This window comes from Ranitomeya variabilis, chromosome 7, assembly GCF_051348905.1.
Source record: "Ranitomeya variabilis isolate aRanVar5 chromosome 7, aRanVar5.hap1, whole genome shotgun sequence".
Classification (NCBI taxonomy): Eukaryota; Metazoa; Chordata; class Amphibia; order Anura; family Dendrobatidae; genus Ranitomeya; species Ranitomeya variabilis.
Genome location: NC_135238.1, coordinates 204791293 through 204806313, shown reverse-complemented (window position 1 = coordinate 204806313; position 15021 = coordinate 204791293). Strand labels below are relative to the sequence as shown.

General features: G+C 43.3%; 1 protein-coding gene across 2 annotated transcripts in view; it reads left to right on the top strand.

Moving 5' to 3' along the window:
* DCAF17 (DDB1 and CUL4 associated factor 17) overlaps positions 1-15021 on the top strand; it is an 80577-nt gene that overhangs the window by 48088 nt on the left and 17468 nt on the right. Inside the window, exons 1-4 of one of the 2 annotated variants that reach the window (XM_077272726.1) lie at positions 7030-7135; positions 9005-9198; positions 13284-13387; positions 13669-13759. In XM_077272726.1, the coding sequence (XP_077128841.1) occupies positions 7114-7135; positions 9005-9198; positions 13284-13387; positions 13669-13759 (411 nt within the window). In that variant the 5' untranslated portion in view covers positions 7030-7113. Of the gene's footprint in view, positions 1-7029; positions 7136-9004; positions 9199-13283; positions 13388-13668; positions 13760-15021 lie in introns of those variants that run through there. The other variant, XM_077272727.1, reaches the window with a different exon arrangement.

The following is a 15021-nucleotide window of genomic DNA, read 5'->3' as shown; positions in this document are numbered from 1 at the left end:
TTGAACAGTGGCAGATGTCACCTGAAAATATTCTGCGGCCTCAGAGATTATTAGGCCTGGCTGCTCAACAAGGATCTGAAGCACCCCCTCCACGTCAGCCAACACCTCAGCCCCAACCCACAACGAACACACAATGGCAACCTCAGCAACATATGGCGGGATATCATCAACCATCCCAATATGGCCACTTGTCCACACCCAGTGCTGGAGGCTGGTCCCAACCTGGGTATGGACAATATGGTCATTTTGGGTTGGGTTATGATTCCCGGCCATATGGTCATCAACAGCAGGGGTATCTCCCAAATCCTCGCCCCACTCTTCAAAGTTCCCAGCATCATAGCTGGGCTAATGTCCCTCAGGCCACTACAACATCTGCACAGGGTGCTGGACAATTGGGCCTACGAAGGCCACCTGATGCTGACCCTGAGCAAGCTACATCTCCTGCACCAACCTACCAGGACTTGTAATTTTTTTCTTTTCTTTTTTTTTTGTTTTTTTATGTTTCTTTTACCATTTTTTTTTTTTTTTTGAGATATGATTTTTATCCACAATTTTCGTTTGTATTGTCCCTACATAGCAGTGTTTATTGTGGATGTTGTAAAGAATTTGTTGGGCCACAAAAAATAGGCCATTTAGAGGCCAAAAATTGGTTATGTCCAAAAAATAACCAAGACCTTTAAAAAATTTATACAGTAAAACGTTATATTAATAACAATCAATGTCTGGATGCGCTGTATTCATTCTTCCATCACACACACATGATATGCTGATAACCATATGTGAAATAATAAAAGACAACAGACCGAGTTTTTAACTTGGTTAACACATACTTTATAGATCTAATTAATTACACATGCAAAAATGCATAGTCTTGCCAGGGAGTAGCACCTTGAGGAGTCAAAAAATAATTTGTAAAGATATCACGAACTTTAAGACCAGAAAGTGGACGACGCGGAGGAGGGACATATGGGGTAGGCCTACTAACATTGTTCATGAGGTTATCTTCAAAATTTGGAGAGGAACAATCATGTATTCTTGTGAAATTATGTAGAATTACACAGGCTTTTATCACTTCGTTGATTGTAGCCTCACTCAGCTGGATGGCAGACTGAAGAACACGCCATTTGGCAACAAGAATCCCAAAGGCGCACTCAACCAGTCTCTGTGCCCTTGCAAGTCTCAAATTAACACCCTCCGCCAGTGGTCAAGGTTGCGCCTGGGGTAAGGCCTCATGACGTGCCTCGACAGTTGGAAGGCCTCATCTCCAACCAAAACAAAAGGCACTGCTTCCGCATTGGAGCCTGGGAGTTGTTGTGGTGGTGGGAGGTTCAACTGGTTGTCACGTAGCCGCCGACCCATTATGGACGAATTGAAGACCCTAGAGTCTCCAGTTCGCCCATAGGCCCCAATGTCTACAATTATAAACCTGTAGTTACTGTCAGCAACAGCTAACAGAACTACAGAGAAAAACTGCTTGTAATTGTAGAATTGGGAACCAGAGTTCGGCGGCTTACGCACCCTGATATGTTTCCCATCCACAGCTCCAATGCAGTTAGGGAAGTCACAATTATTTTTGAAACCAGTGGCGATTTTAAGCCAATCGTCCTGTTTTGGCTCAGGCAACACAACTTCATGTATTTTCTGCCAGATTTGTGAACAGGTTGTCCTAACAATGCCTGAAATGGTCGACCGCCCAATCAGAAACTCCAGGTGTAGACCCACATAGGACAAGCCTGTGGACAGGAAGCTGCAATACAACAAAAAGGAAAAAAAAACATTAACATGATGACTACGAAAACAGGAATAAGCACAAGTGTATATTTCATTTACTATTACATTATTTACAATAGAAAAAGTTTCAGTTTAAAATCTTAATATACTAGAATATTTACACCATTATTTTATATGTGCTTGTGGCTTCATGTCCAAGTTAAGTTAATGAAACATAGTAGGACACCACACATTTTGACAGAAAACAAAATAACAAAACAGTATGTGCGAATGTGGAATACATACCGTAAGGTTAGTAGCAGACGCTCCTCAGCAGAGATGGCTTTTCTCATCCAGGTGTCCTGAAAGGTGAGCCCAGGACGTAAGATCTCCAACAACATGTCAAAAGTCCGGATGGACATGCGAGTATACAGGTAAAACTTGTCTGGATGTGCCCTCAAAGCTGAATATAGTCTCTGGAAATGGCCTTTACTCTAGCGTTGGGTCAATAGAGGATGTACCCACAATCTTCGTCTCCTCCTTCGCGGATCCACATTGACCTGATATGGCTGGCCAAAGCGACGAGACAACACCCAGTGAAGCAACACCCGCTGAGTTGTGCTTAAATACACAGGGTCAGACATGTTTGTAAGCTCCAAGCAACACAGCCAAAATATGCTAGAGAACATATAGGGCAGATGGGAGGGCTCCACCTGTTGTAGAGGGCTTAAATAGTGTGGTTAATGATGGTTTAAATGATTTGCAGGCCTGAAAACCGTTAAATGTCCATTTTGTGAGGGTGCGTGAAAAATACGCCATACGGATCACATACGGATTACACACGCACAAGCACATGCGCAAAATACGCGACCACACCTAAGCAACGCATTAACTACGGAAGTCGATTACGGAGACATTTTGGCATATTGAACGCATAGTAGGGACGTATAATACGTTCCGTATTGTCTTACGCCAAGTGTGACGCCGGCCTTTGAATTGAATTTTGGGATCCACAATGTAGAAGAATATTGCAGTGATACACTAAGAAGCTCCGTCAATGCTCTTAAGGTGGTGAATGACACCACAGAAAAGGGCATTGCTCTGATAAAGAAGTTTAATAATTCAATCAGAGATGGACAACCGAAACAGTTCTTGTTAAGAGTTGTCGAGTATCATAGAAAAGCCGTCAGCAAGCGAACAAAAGAAGGAGTTGCATCTTTCACAGCACATTAGTGTAAATAATTTAATACGTATGATACCGCCTATCAATGTTACTGTTTATTGTCACTATTATTCTAAGTTTTTAATTGTTTGAATTTCTAATAAAAAAATACTTAACATTGAAAATCTGTTTGGTTTTTTTTGCGTGCTTTTAAACTGATAAAAGTGTGCAACCTCTAAACATAGTTCAATCATCTTGAAAATTAGCATATATACTTTTTACATTAGTGAGACTCGGGGCGTAAGCAAAGTCTGCAAAAATTTAACATTTTAATTTTTACCAAATAAAATGAAACACCCTAATGAACATCCTCCAAGGCCGGTGATTCCATAATTTTTGCCAGGGGTTGTATATACATTTCTCAAAAAAATAAAGGGAACACTTAGACAACAGAATATAACTCCAAGTAAATCAAACTTCTGTGAAATCAAACTGTCCCGTTAAAAAGCAACACTGATTGACAATCAATTTCACATGCTGTTGTGCAAATAAAATATACAACAGATGGAACTTATTGGCAATTATCAAAACACCCCTTATAAAGGAGTAGTTCTGCAGGTGGGGACCACAGACCACATCTCAGTACCAATGCTTTCTGGCTGATGTTTTGGTCACTTTTGAATGTTGGTTGGGCTTTCACACTCGTGGTAGCATGAGACGGACTCTACAACCCACACAAGTGGCTCAGGTAGTGCAGCTCATCCAGGATGGCACATCAATGCGAGCTGTGGCAAGAAGGTTTGCTGTGTCTTTCAGCGTAGTGTCCAGAGGCTGGAGGTGCTACCAGGAGTCAGGCCAGTACACCAGGAGATGTGGAGGGGGCCGTAGGAGGGCAACAACCCAGCAGCAGGACCGCTACCTCAGCCTTTGTGCAAGGAAGAACAGGAGGAGCACTGCCAGAGCCCTGCAAAATGACCTCCAGTAGGCCACAAACCTGCACAAATGGTTAGAAACCGACTCCATTAGGATGGTCTGAGTGCCCGACATCCACAGATGGGGGTTGTGCTCACAGCCCCACATCGTGCAGGACGATTGGCATTTGCCACAGAACACCAGGATTGATAAATTCGCCACTGGTGCCCTGTGCTCTTCACAGATGAAAGCAGGTTCACACTGAGCACATGTGACAGACGTGACAGAGTCTGGAGATGCTGAGGAGAGCGATCTGCTGCCTGCAACATCCTTCAGCATGACCGGTTTGGCAGAGGGCAGTAATGGTGTGGGGTGGCATTTCTTTGGAGGGCTGCACAGCCCTCCATGTGCTCACCAGAGGTAGCCTGACTGCCATTTAGTACCGAGATGAGATCCTCAGACCCCTTGTCAGACCATATGCTGGTGCGGTTGGCCCTGGGTTCCTCCTAATGCAGGACAATGCCAGACCTTATGTGGCTGGAGTGTGTCAGCAGTTCCTGCAAGATGAAGGCATTGATGCTATGGACTGGCCCGCCTGTTCCCCAGACCTGAATCCGATTGAGCACATCTGGGACATCATGTCTCGCTCCATCCACCAACGTCACGTTGCACCACAGACTGTCCAGGAGTTGGCGGATGCTTTAGTCCAGGTCTGGGAGGAGATCCTCAGGAGACCATCCACAGCCTCATCAGGAGCATGCCCAGGCATTGTATGGAGGTCATACAGGCACGTGGAGGCCACACACACTACTGAGCATCATTTCCTTCTCTTGAGGCATTTCTACTGAAGTTGGATCAGGCTATAACTTCATTTTCAACTTTGACTTTGAGCATCATTCCAATTCTAGACCTCCGTGGTATATTAGTTATTTACATTGATCATTTTTAGGTTTTACTGTTCTCAACGCATTCCAGTATATAATGAATAAAGATTTACAACTGGAATATTTCATTCAGTGATATCTAGGGTGTGGGATTTTAGAGTTCCCTTTATTCTTTGAGCAGTGTATATATATTTACTATATAATTGTCTAAGGGGTACTTCCGTCTTTCTGTCTGTCTGTCTGCAACTTCCGTCAAGGAAATCCCGCGTCGCTGGTCTTGCCAGCTGCCTGTCCTGGCTGCCGCGACCAATCAGCGACGGGCACAGTCCGGCCGAGAATTAGTCCTTCCCTACTCCCGTGCAGTCAGTGTCCGGCGCCCGCTCCATACTCCTCTCCAATCAGAGCTCACACAGGGTTAATGACAGCGTTAACGGACCACGTTATGCCGTGGGTAACGCACTCCGTTAACGCTGCTATTAACCCTGTGTGACCAACTTTTTACTATTGCTGCTGTCTATGCAGCATCAATAGTAAAAAGATCTAATGTTAAAAATAATTAAAAAAAAACAAACCTGCTATTCTCACCTTCCGTCATCCACCGAGGCGCGAGCGGCTAGCTGCCAGCTTCCGTTCCCAGAGATGCATTGCGAAATTACCCAGAAGACTTAGCGTCTCGCGAGACCGCTACGTTATCTGGGTAATTTCGCAATGCATCCTGGGAAGGGAAGCTGGCGGCAGCCGCACGCGTATTGACAGAGCTTCGCTGGACAACGGAGGGTGAGTATATAACTATTTTTTATTTTAATTATTTTTTTTAACAGGGATATGGTGCCCACACTGCTAAATACTACGAGGGCTGTGTTATATACTGCGTGGGCTGCGTTATATACTACATTACTGCTATATACTACGTGGGCTGCTTTATATACTACATGGCTGCTATATACTACATGGCTGCTATATACTACGTGGGCAGTGTTATATACTATGTGGGCTGTGTTATATACTGTGTGGGCTGCGTTATATACTACATGGCTGCTATATACTATGTGGGCAGTGTTATATACTATGTGGGCAATGTTATATAGTGCGTGGGCTGTGTTATATACTGCATGGCTGCTATATACTACGTGGGCAGTGTTATATACTATGTGGGCTGTGTTATATACTGTGTGGGCTGCGTTATATACTACATGGCTGCTATATAATATGTGGGCAGTGTTATATACTACGTGGGCTGTGTTATATACTACATGGCTGCTATATACTATGTGGGCAGTGTGATATACTATGTGGGCTGTGTTATATACTGCGTGGGCTGCGTTATATACTACATGACTGCTATATACTACGTGGGCAGTGTTATATACTATGTGGGCAATGTTATATACTGCGTGGGCTGTGATATATACTGTTTGGGCTGTTATATACTACGTGGGATGTGTTATATACTGCATGGCTGCTATATACTACGTGGGCAATGTTATATACTATGTGGGCAATGTTATATACTGCGTGGCCTGTATTAACGCATCGGGTATTCTAGAATATGTCGTGGCCTGTGCTATATACTATGTGGCTGCTATATACATAGATACATACATATTCTAGAATACCCGATGCGCTAGAATCGGGCCACCATCTAGTATATATATATATAATCACAAAAATATAGCTATATAGTATACATATATACACACAGTGGCATAAATTGTAACTCATCGGCCCTGATGCAAAAGCTCCAACGGGGCCCCCAAATATTTTAAATCTTTAATAGCAATGGTCTTTTTCTATAGGCCAAAGGGACTTTCAGGCCCCCTAGGCTCCGGGGCCCGGGTGTGATTGCAACCCCTGCACCTGTTGTAGTTACACCCCTGTATATATGCACACACATACATAGCTATGTAGCGTACATATATACACACACACACATATAGCTATGTAGTATATATATATATATATATATATATATATATATATATATATATATATATATATACACACACACATAGATCGATAATGCCTATATCCCTACATGTGTGTAAATATAGGATACCGAGGTTTTTTAATTTCCTCAGTAAATTTTTCTACACTTTATTTCATACAATATTTAACTGTTATACAGTCACAATCCACTGCAGGCTGACAACCACAAAAACCGTGATTTCTGGTCACCTCAGCCATCTGCAGCAGAGCAGCCCTGAGCCCAGCAGCTTCTAGCTGCTGTGCTGCCATCTCCTTATACTCTGCGGAAGTGTCCGCCCCTCAAATCTCTCCGCAGCTACAGCACGCCGCAGTGCATGCTGGACAGTGTAGTTTATTGTCTTATTTGTTCTATGGGCAACACGGTAGAAAAGACTACAAACCCCAGAACCGACTGAACTCCAGGAAACCATGAAACATAGCCTGTCGCTGCTTTCTGAGCTTTTTGCTGCAACCATTTAAATGGTGTGTGGGATGGCAAGAAGTGAGTAATTACCCTGCCTGTCAGTAATGACTCCCTGTTATGTGCAGTTTCTGTGTATTAATGAGTTAATTAGTGGAAGGATACGCGAATGAGTGTGTGAGCTATTGTTACTGCTATCTGGTGCACTTTATGGTGCAAGCATACGACGTAGGAAAATGGAGTTAACCTGTGAAACACTAATACTAAGGGCCCCATTCATTCTTGCATTTACACCATTTTTCTTATTTTTTGTTATTTTTTGCCTTTATTGCTCTATGTTCATCTTTCCATTTCTGCCATTTTTTTTAAGGTCCATTGTGTGTCAATTTTTTTCTTTTTTTTTTCTCTCTCCATTGTGTGCAGAGTTTGTTTTTTTTCCAGATGTTTTCCCTTGATTTCTGCATCTAAAGTCACAAATCTGCCTCAGTTCCCCCTCCGGAGTGATTTCATGGACATTTGGAATTTTGGATAAGTTGTAACTTTAAGGCTATGTGCACACGTTGCGGATTTGCTGCAGATCCGCAGCGTTTTTTTGCGGCGCAGAAACGCTGCAGATCCGTAATTGATTTACAGTACAATGTAAATCAATGAAAAAAAAAAATGCTGTGCACACTTTGCGGAAAATCCGCTGCAGAAACGCTGCGGTTTTAAAGAAATAGCATGTCAATTCTTTTTTGTGAATCTTCAGCGTTTTTGTACCCACTCCATTATAAAAAAAACGCAGGGGTAAAACCCGCAGCAAATCCGCAAGAAAACCGCAGCAAAAACGCACAAAAAAACGCTGCGGAACCGCACAAAAAACCGCAGGTGCGTTTTCTGCCAGGAGAGGCAGAATCCGCACCAGAAATTCCTAAGCCTAATCCGCAACGTGTGCACATAGCCTTAAAGGCGCAAAACCGGTGAAAGACAATTGCTAAGGCCCCAACTCATTAGTGCTGTCTTTATTTGTATCTCTTATTTTTTTTGTCCTGTGGCTTTTGTTGATGTCTTTTGAGCCAAATTCTTCAAAACGGTTCATGAATTCTGTGCAATATAAAATCTGCTCCTTACTTTTGTCTTTGACCCACATTTTACTAAATGTTGCAAAAAATTATGCCCCCCAAAAATCAAAAACCTCTGAGCAGAGAAATAAGTAAATTTGAAGAATCGCTCGTTGCCTTCTGAAAAAAAAACAAAAAACACATTGATGTAAAAATCAGAAATCTGAAGTAGAAAAGACAAGTTTTAAAAAGGCAAAAATTGGTTGTGAATTGTTTGCAAATCAAAGGGTAACTAATTGAAAGAGAAAAAATGGGGAAAATGCAATGATCAAGTGTTTTTGTTTTGTTTTTTTACTTTGCCCAAAATGTATGAACCAATTGTGCCATTTTGAAGAATTTGGTGTTAAAAAAAAAAAAAGTGACTTAAAGAACACAAGTGATGAATCTGGACTGAAATCAGTAGGAAATGTAAACCATTTCATTCTGTCTTTTCTTCCTGTGAAACTATGTTGCAACATTTCAGGCTGTTTTACACCAGTAAAAAAAAAAAAAAAAAGTTGAAAATTGTTTAATGAATCAAAACTTTTTTTTTTTTTTCTTTTTTTTTTTTGCCCAGTTGAAGAAAATTGTGCTATATTATTATTATTATTATTATTATTATTATTGCTATAGCGAACTACAGAAAAAAATAAAGCATCTTAGAAATCAAGCAAAAACAAAGCCAAGACAAAATAATAGATTTAAAGGGATGGGGATTGTACAGCAGTTTTGTAGCAGTGATGTGTCATTCTATAATCACTTGTCACATTCTTGCTAACCTGAAACTTTGTGTCTTTAGCCGTCTCCTTGACCTTTTTTGTTGTGATGTATAACTTGCTATTATATAACTCCATTAATACTATTTACTTAGACGTGTTGAGCCCGGACTGCAGCGTCATCCCCAGCGCAGCGCCACAAAGGACGCGCAGAACGTTATACTCCAGGTCGGGGACGGTGGAAAATGTCTGTATCCTCATCAGTAGAAGGTCCCTGGGATCCTTCCCAAAAGCCACCTATAGTAATCACAGGATCACCTTGAATATTTTAAGGACAATTTTGTGTCAGGTAATGATTGCCTGTGTTGGACTCTGTGAACATTTTGTTTAGACTGTACTGTACTGTACTGTAGGGAATGATTTTACTTTGGGTCTCTGATTTAAGAGAATCCATCAGCATATTCTTTGCTATTTAATCTAAGAGCGGAATTATATAAGGCAATAGACCCTGATACCAAGGATGTGTCATTTACTCGGCTGTGTTCCTTAGTTTCAATTCAATCAGTGTTTTATCAGCAGGAGATTATCACTGCTAGACTAGGTATCATGTACACAGCAGTCATCTTAAAGGGAACCTGTCACCCCGTTTTTTCAATATGAGGTAAATATAGTGTTCAATAGTGCCTTTATTATCCCCTGATTCCCCACCTTTGCTGCCAAAATACCTTAGTAAAGTCATATTTTTCGGCTGTCAATCACGCAGGTCTGGTCAAATGGGCATTGTGAAATCGCCGTTTCTCCTCCACCTCTTGCTTTTCTTCCCGGCGTTGGTGTAGTGTTTCCCGCCTGCGCATTACAGTCTCTTCACTGTAACCTCTGCGCAATACATACTGCGCATGCGCAACAGCCGAATGCACTGCGCAACGGCAAAAAAAGAAGCGATCTGTGCTATTCACCGGTTTATCGGTGGCGGCGGCCATCTTCCTGAGGCCGCGCGTGCGCAGATGGAGTGCTCTGCTTCCCGGGGCTTCAGGAAAATGGCCACGGGATGCCGCATGTGCGCAGATGGAGATCGCGGCGGCCATTTTCCTGAAGCCCCGGGAAGCAGAGCACTCCATCTGCGCATGCGCGGCCTCAGGAAGATGGCCGCCGCCACCGATAAACCGGTGAATAGCACAGATCACGCTCTTTTTTTTTTGCCGTTGCGCAGTGCATTCGGCTGTTGCGCATGCGCAGTATGTATTGCACAGAGGTTACAGTGAAGAGACTGTAATGCACAGGCACGAAACACTACACCAACACCGGGAAGAAAAGCAAGAGGTGGGGGAGAAACAGCGATTTCACAACGCCATTTGACCAGACGACGGCGACTTTACTAAGGTATTTTGGCAGCAAAGGTGGGGAATCGGGATAATAAAGGCACAATTGTACAGCACAGCTCAGGCCCTATTGAACATTATTTTTACCTCATATTGAAAAAACCGGGTGACAGGTTCCCTTTAAACTGTGTAACCCCGCCCCCATCGCTGATTGGCAGCTTCTTGTGAACTGGAAGTAAGCTACCAATCAAGTGTGTGGGCGGGGCTATACACAGAACAGAAGTCTTAGTTCTGCTACTTCTACAACACACAAGGATTCTAACTACACAACACCAAGCAGTCCGGTAAGTGATACATTGCTGGAATCCGGCTTTCTTGCCTTATATTATGCTACTCACAAAAAAATTTCTGAACACTTGCCAAAACTCACTCTTGCATTCCCCCTCCCAAGGCAGAACGTGACAAAATGTTTCTAATAACCTTTGGTCTGGCCGATCAATTTTGATAAATAGTCACCTATCGGTAAACATTGGGTCGATGAAACAGTGATGAGGGGGACAGAACGATCGCTGACACCATTGTTTTGCACCCTTATATAGTTTCTTATTTATCTGCAACACTTGATCTGTTTACACCAGACAATGTGCTGCCGATAACGAATTTTTTTATGCCGACATAAAGATCATTGCATCTGATGAACAAGTGTTCTGTGATGATACCAGGATTTTCTCTATATAGTGCAACATTGCGTAATTACAGTATATAGAGTAAGCGATCAATCGCAGGTTTGTGTCCCACAGGGGAACTAAATAAAATTAAAAAATAAACCTTTTCAAATGTTAAGAACAATATTAAAATTCTAATCCCCCCCCCCCTTCTACCCCATAAATAAAAATACACTGCTCAAAAAAATAAAGGGAACACTTGAACATTACAAGGTAACTACAAGTCAAGCATACTTCTGTGAAATCAGCCCATCGAGTTGTGAAGCAACACTGATTGTGAATCAATTTCCTCTGCTGTTGTGCAAGTATAACAGACAACAGTTAGAAATGATAGGCAATTAGCAAGACAACCCCTATAAAGGAGTGGTTTTACAGGGGGTGACCACAGACCATTTCTCTGTTCTCATCCTTTCACCTCTCACCCCTAGAGGTCCTGCACAGTAACATGAGGCGTTGCCTACAGCCCACAGAAGTTTCTCAGGTAGTGCAGCTCATCCAGGATGGCACATCAATGCGAGCTGTGGCAAAAAGGGTAGCTGTGTCTGTCAGCGTCGTGTCCAGAGCATGGAGCAGATACCAGGAGACAGGCCAGTACACCAGGAGATATGGAGGGTGTTGTAAGTGGGCAACAACCCAGCAGCTGGACTGCTACCTCCTCCTTTGTGCAAGGAGGAACAGGAGGAGCAGTGCCAGGGCCTTGCAAAATGACCTCCAGCAGGCCACAAATGTGCATGTGTCTGCTCAAACTGTCAGACAAAGACTTCTTCAGTGTGTTATGAGGGCCCGACATCCACAGATGGGGGTTGTGCTCACAGCCCAACACCGTGCAGGGCGATTGCCATTTGCCACAGAACACCAAGATTGGCAGATACGCCACTGGCGCCCTGTGCTCTTCACAGATGAAAGCAGGTTCACACTGAGCACATGTGATAGATGTGACAGAGTCTGGAGACGCCGGGGAGAGTGATCTGCTGCCTGCAACATCCTTCAGCATGACCGGTTTGGCAGTGGGTCAGTAATGGTGCGGGGGTGGCATTTCTTTGGAGGGGCGGACAGCCCTCCATGTGCTCGCCAGAGGTAGCCTGACTGCCATTAGGTACCGAGATGAGATCCTCAGACCCCTTGTGAGACCATATGCTGGTGCGGTTGGCCCTGGGTTCCTCTTATTGCAGGACAATGCCGGACCTCATGTGGCTGGAGTGTGTCAGCAGTTCCTGCAAGATGAAGGCATTGAAGCTATGGACTGGCCCGTCCGTTCCCCAGCACTAAATCCAATTGAACACATCTGGGACATCATGTCTCGCTCCATCCACCAACGCCACATTGCACCTCAGACTGTCCAGGAGTTGACTTATGGTTTAATCCAGCTCTGGGAGGAGATCCCTCAGGAGACCATCCGTCACCTCATCGGGAGCATGTCCAGGCATTGTAGGGAGGTCATACAGACACGTGAAGGCCACACACAATACTGAGCATCATTTCCTTGTCTTGAGGCATTTCCACTGAAGTTGGATCAGCCTGCAGTTTGATTTTCCACTTTGACTTTGAGCATCATTCCAACTCCAGACCTCCATGGGATATTAGTTGTGATTTACATTCAGCATTTTTAGGTTTTATTGTTCTCAACGCATTCTACTATGTAATGAATAAAGATTTGCAAGCGGAATATTTCATTCATTGATATATAGGATGTGGGATTTTAGTGTTCCCTTTATTTTTTTGAGCAGTGCATAATACAAAAAAATTATGTTTGGAATTATTGCATCCGTAAAAGTTCTGTCTATCAAAATATAAAATTAACCTGTATGGTAAATGCCATAAATAACTAGAAATGCCAGAATTTTTTTTTTTAACAAATGTCCATTAACAAAATACAACGAAAAGCGAATTTCTGCGTAAATTTTTTTTTTCTTTTGTTTTCAAAATAAATTCAGGTTTGGTTTGGTATTGCCATAAATGTTCTGACCTGTAGAATCATGATGCCGGGTAATTTTTATCATACGGTGAATAATGTAAAAACGAAGCCCATAAAATCAATGATAGAAATGCATTTTTTTCACCATTTATTCCCACTTGTATTTTTTTTCCTGGTTTACACTACATTGTATGGTACAACAAATGGTATTAATCAAAACTATAACTTATCCAAGCACTCATATGGCTGTCAACTGGGGGGTAAAAAAAAGTTATGGCTCTTGGAAGAAGGGGAAGGAAAAAATCCAGAGGAGTAAAAAGGAAAAATGTCCCAGTCCTGAATACTTATAAAAGTTTCTGAAACACAGGAGTAGTAAAAGATGGTTTCCATTGTAAACCATGAACTGACATTTGCTTGAGATGTTTTGAAGCGACTATAAAAAAAAAAAAAAAAAATCTTAACTCTTGTTTTTCAGAAAAAGACGACATTTAAGAAAGTTTGGACCAAGCAATCAAAGTCTTCCATCAACTGTGTGAATGGAAGAATCTATTTTGATAACTTTCTGTGTTGTTACAGCAGGTAATGGCAGTAATCGTATCTCAGGTTTTTATCTTTCTCAGTGACATGCAGCTTATATTTAATATTTTCTGAGGAGTCGGTGGCCACCTTACACATCAGACTGTCGGCCGAGCCCGCCGATACCAGCAGATTCAGCCGACATTAGGCTAATATGTATGGGGGTCCTAAATGGGATCATGGGACAACAGATGGTAATACAACCAGCACAAGAAATGGAGATGAGATAAATAGGTTTGCGATGTTGCACACGTTCATATTAATTAATCTTGTTTCCATCACAGTTTTGCATGTATACCGCAGAAGTTGTATGAAATGCCGAAGTGTTTAAAGTCGGAGAAAATTGAAGACGCAATCCTGTGTGAATGCACATTGGTAAATATTCTTTTATGTAGCAAATTAGAAATATTGCTCATCCCGCATACACTCCATAGATAAAGTTAACTGTTACACCAATCTTCTTACAGCAAAAATGTAAGGAAATATCCCTGGCACCTTCTTAAAAGATCCCAGAACACTCCATAAAATCTTAGCAGTGCAGGATTTTGATCAGAATAGGCTGAGAGGGTCTGCCCACCAGGTCTTGTCTCGTGCGGACATGAGGGGGTCTGTCCACCAGGTTCTGTCTCGTGCGGACATGAGGGGGTCTGCCCACCAGGTTCTGTCTCATGTGGACATGAGGGAGTCTGCCCACGAGGTCTTGTCTCATGCGGACATGAGGGGGTCTGCACATCAGGTCCTGTCTCGAGGAGCCCTGAGGGGGTTTGCCCATCAGGTCTGGAGGAGACCTGAGGGGGTCTGGTGTCGAGGAGACCTGAGGGGGGTCTGCCCACCAGGTCCTGTCTCGAGGAGACCTGAGGGGGGTCTGCCAACCAGGTCCTGTCTCGAGGAGACCTGAGGGGGTCTGCCCACCACGTCCTGTCTCAAGGAAATCTAACGGGGTCTGCCCACCAGGTCTGGTCTCGAGAAGACCTGAGGGGGTCTGCCCACCAGGTCTGGTCTCGTGGGGACCTGAGGGGGTCTGCTCACCAAACCTGGTCTTCTGGGGACCTGAGGGGGTCTGTGCGAGATGTGAATGAGGACATCTTTACTAAAGGGGTCCAGTAGCCATTTTTCAAAAAAGCCATCAGGGTCTCCCCTTTCCTCTTTTTCAGGAACCCCAAAAAGCCTGATACAGTTGCATCTCTGGTGGTTTTCCAAATTGTCTATCTTAGCTAGTAATGCTCTGCAGCTTTCGTATGACTTTGGATGTTCTTGCATCTTCCTTCTTATTGACTCTGCCCTCCACTGCCGTCATGTGCTCTGCCACTTTTTGCAATTTAACTATAGAAATAGTCTTCTGTATATCGTCAGTGTAAGGAGCGTGGAGTTACATTTATTCACTGCATTTAAGACCTCTTGCAGAGAAGGCGCTCCTAGGGAAATTTCTCCAGGGTTGCACAGATTCCTCTTGGGTGTCTCACCAGCGATGCCTTGGCTTTGAAAGAAATAATCCATAACAGGGGACTCTTCCGCCGCCTCCTGAGCAAGTGCCATAAAGCGGGACCCTTCTGCAAACAATCCCCTCAGCCTCTGACCTCTGGTTCAGGGGACCTGAAGAAGGTGGCTTGTGGGCATACTGTTCCAGCCGCACAGCC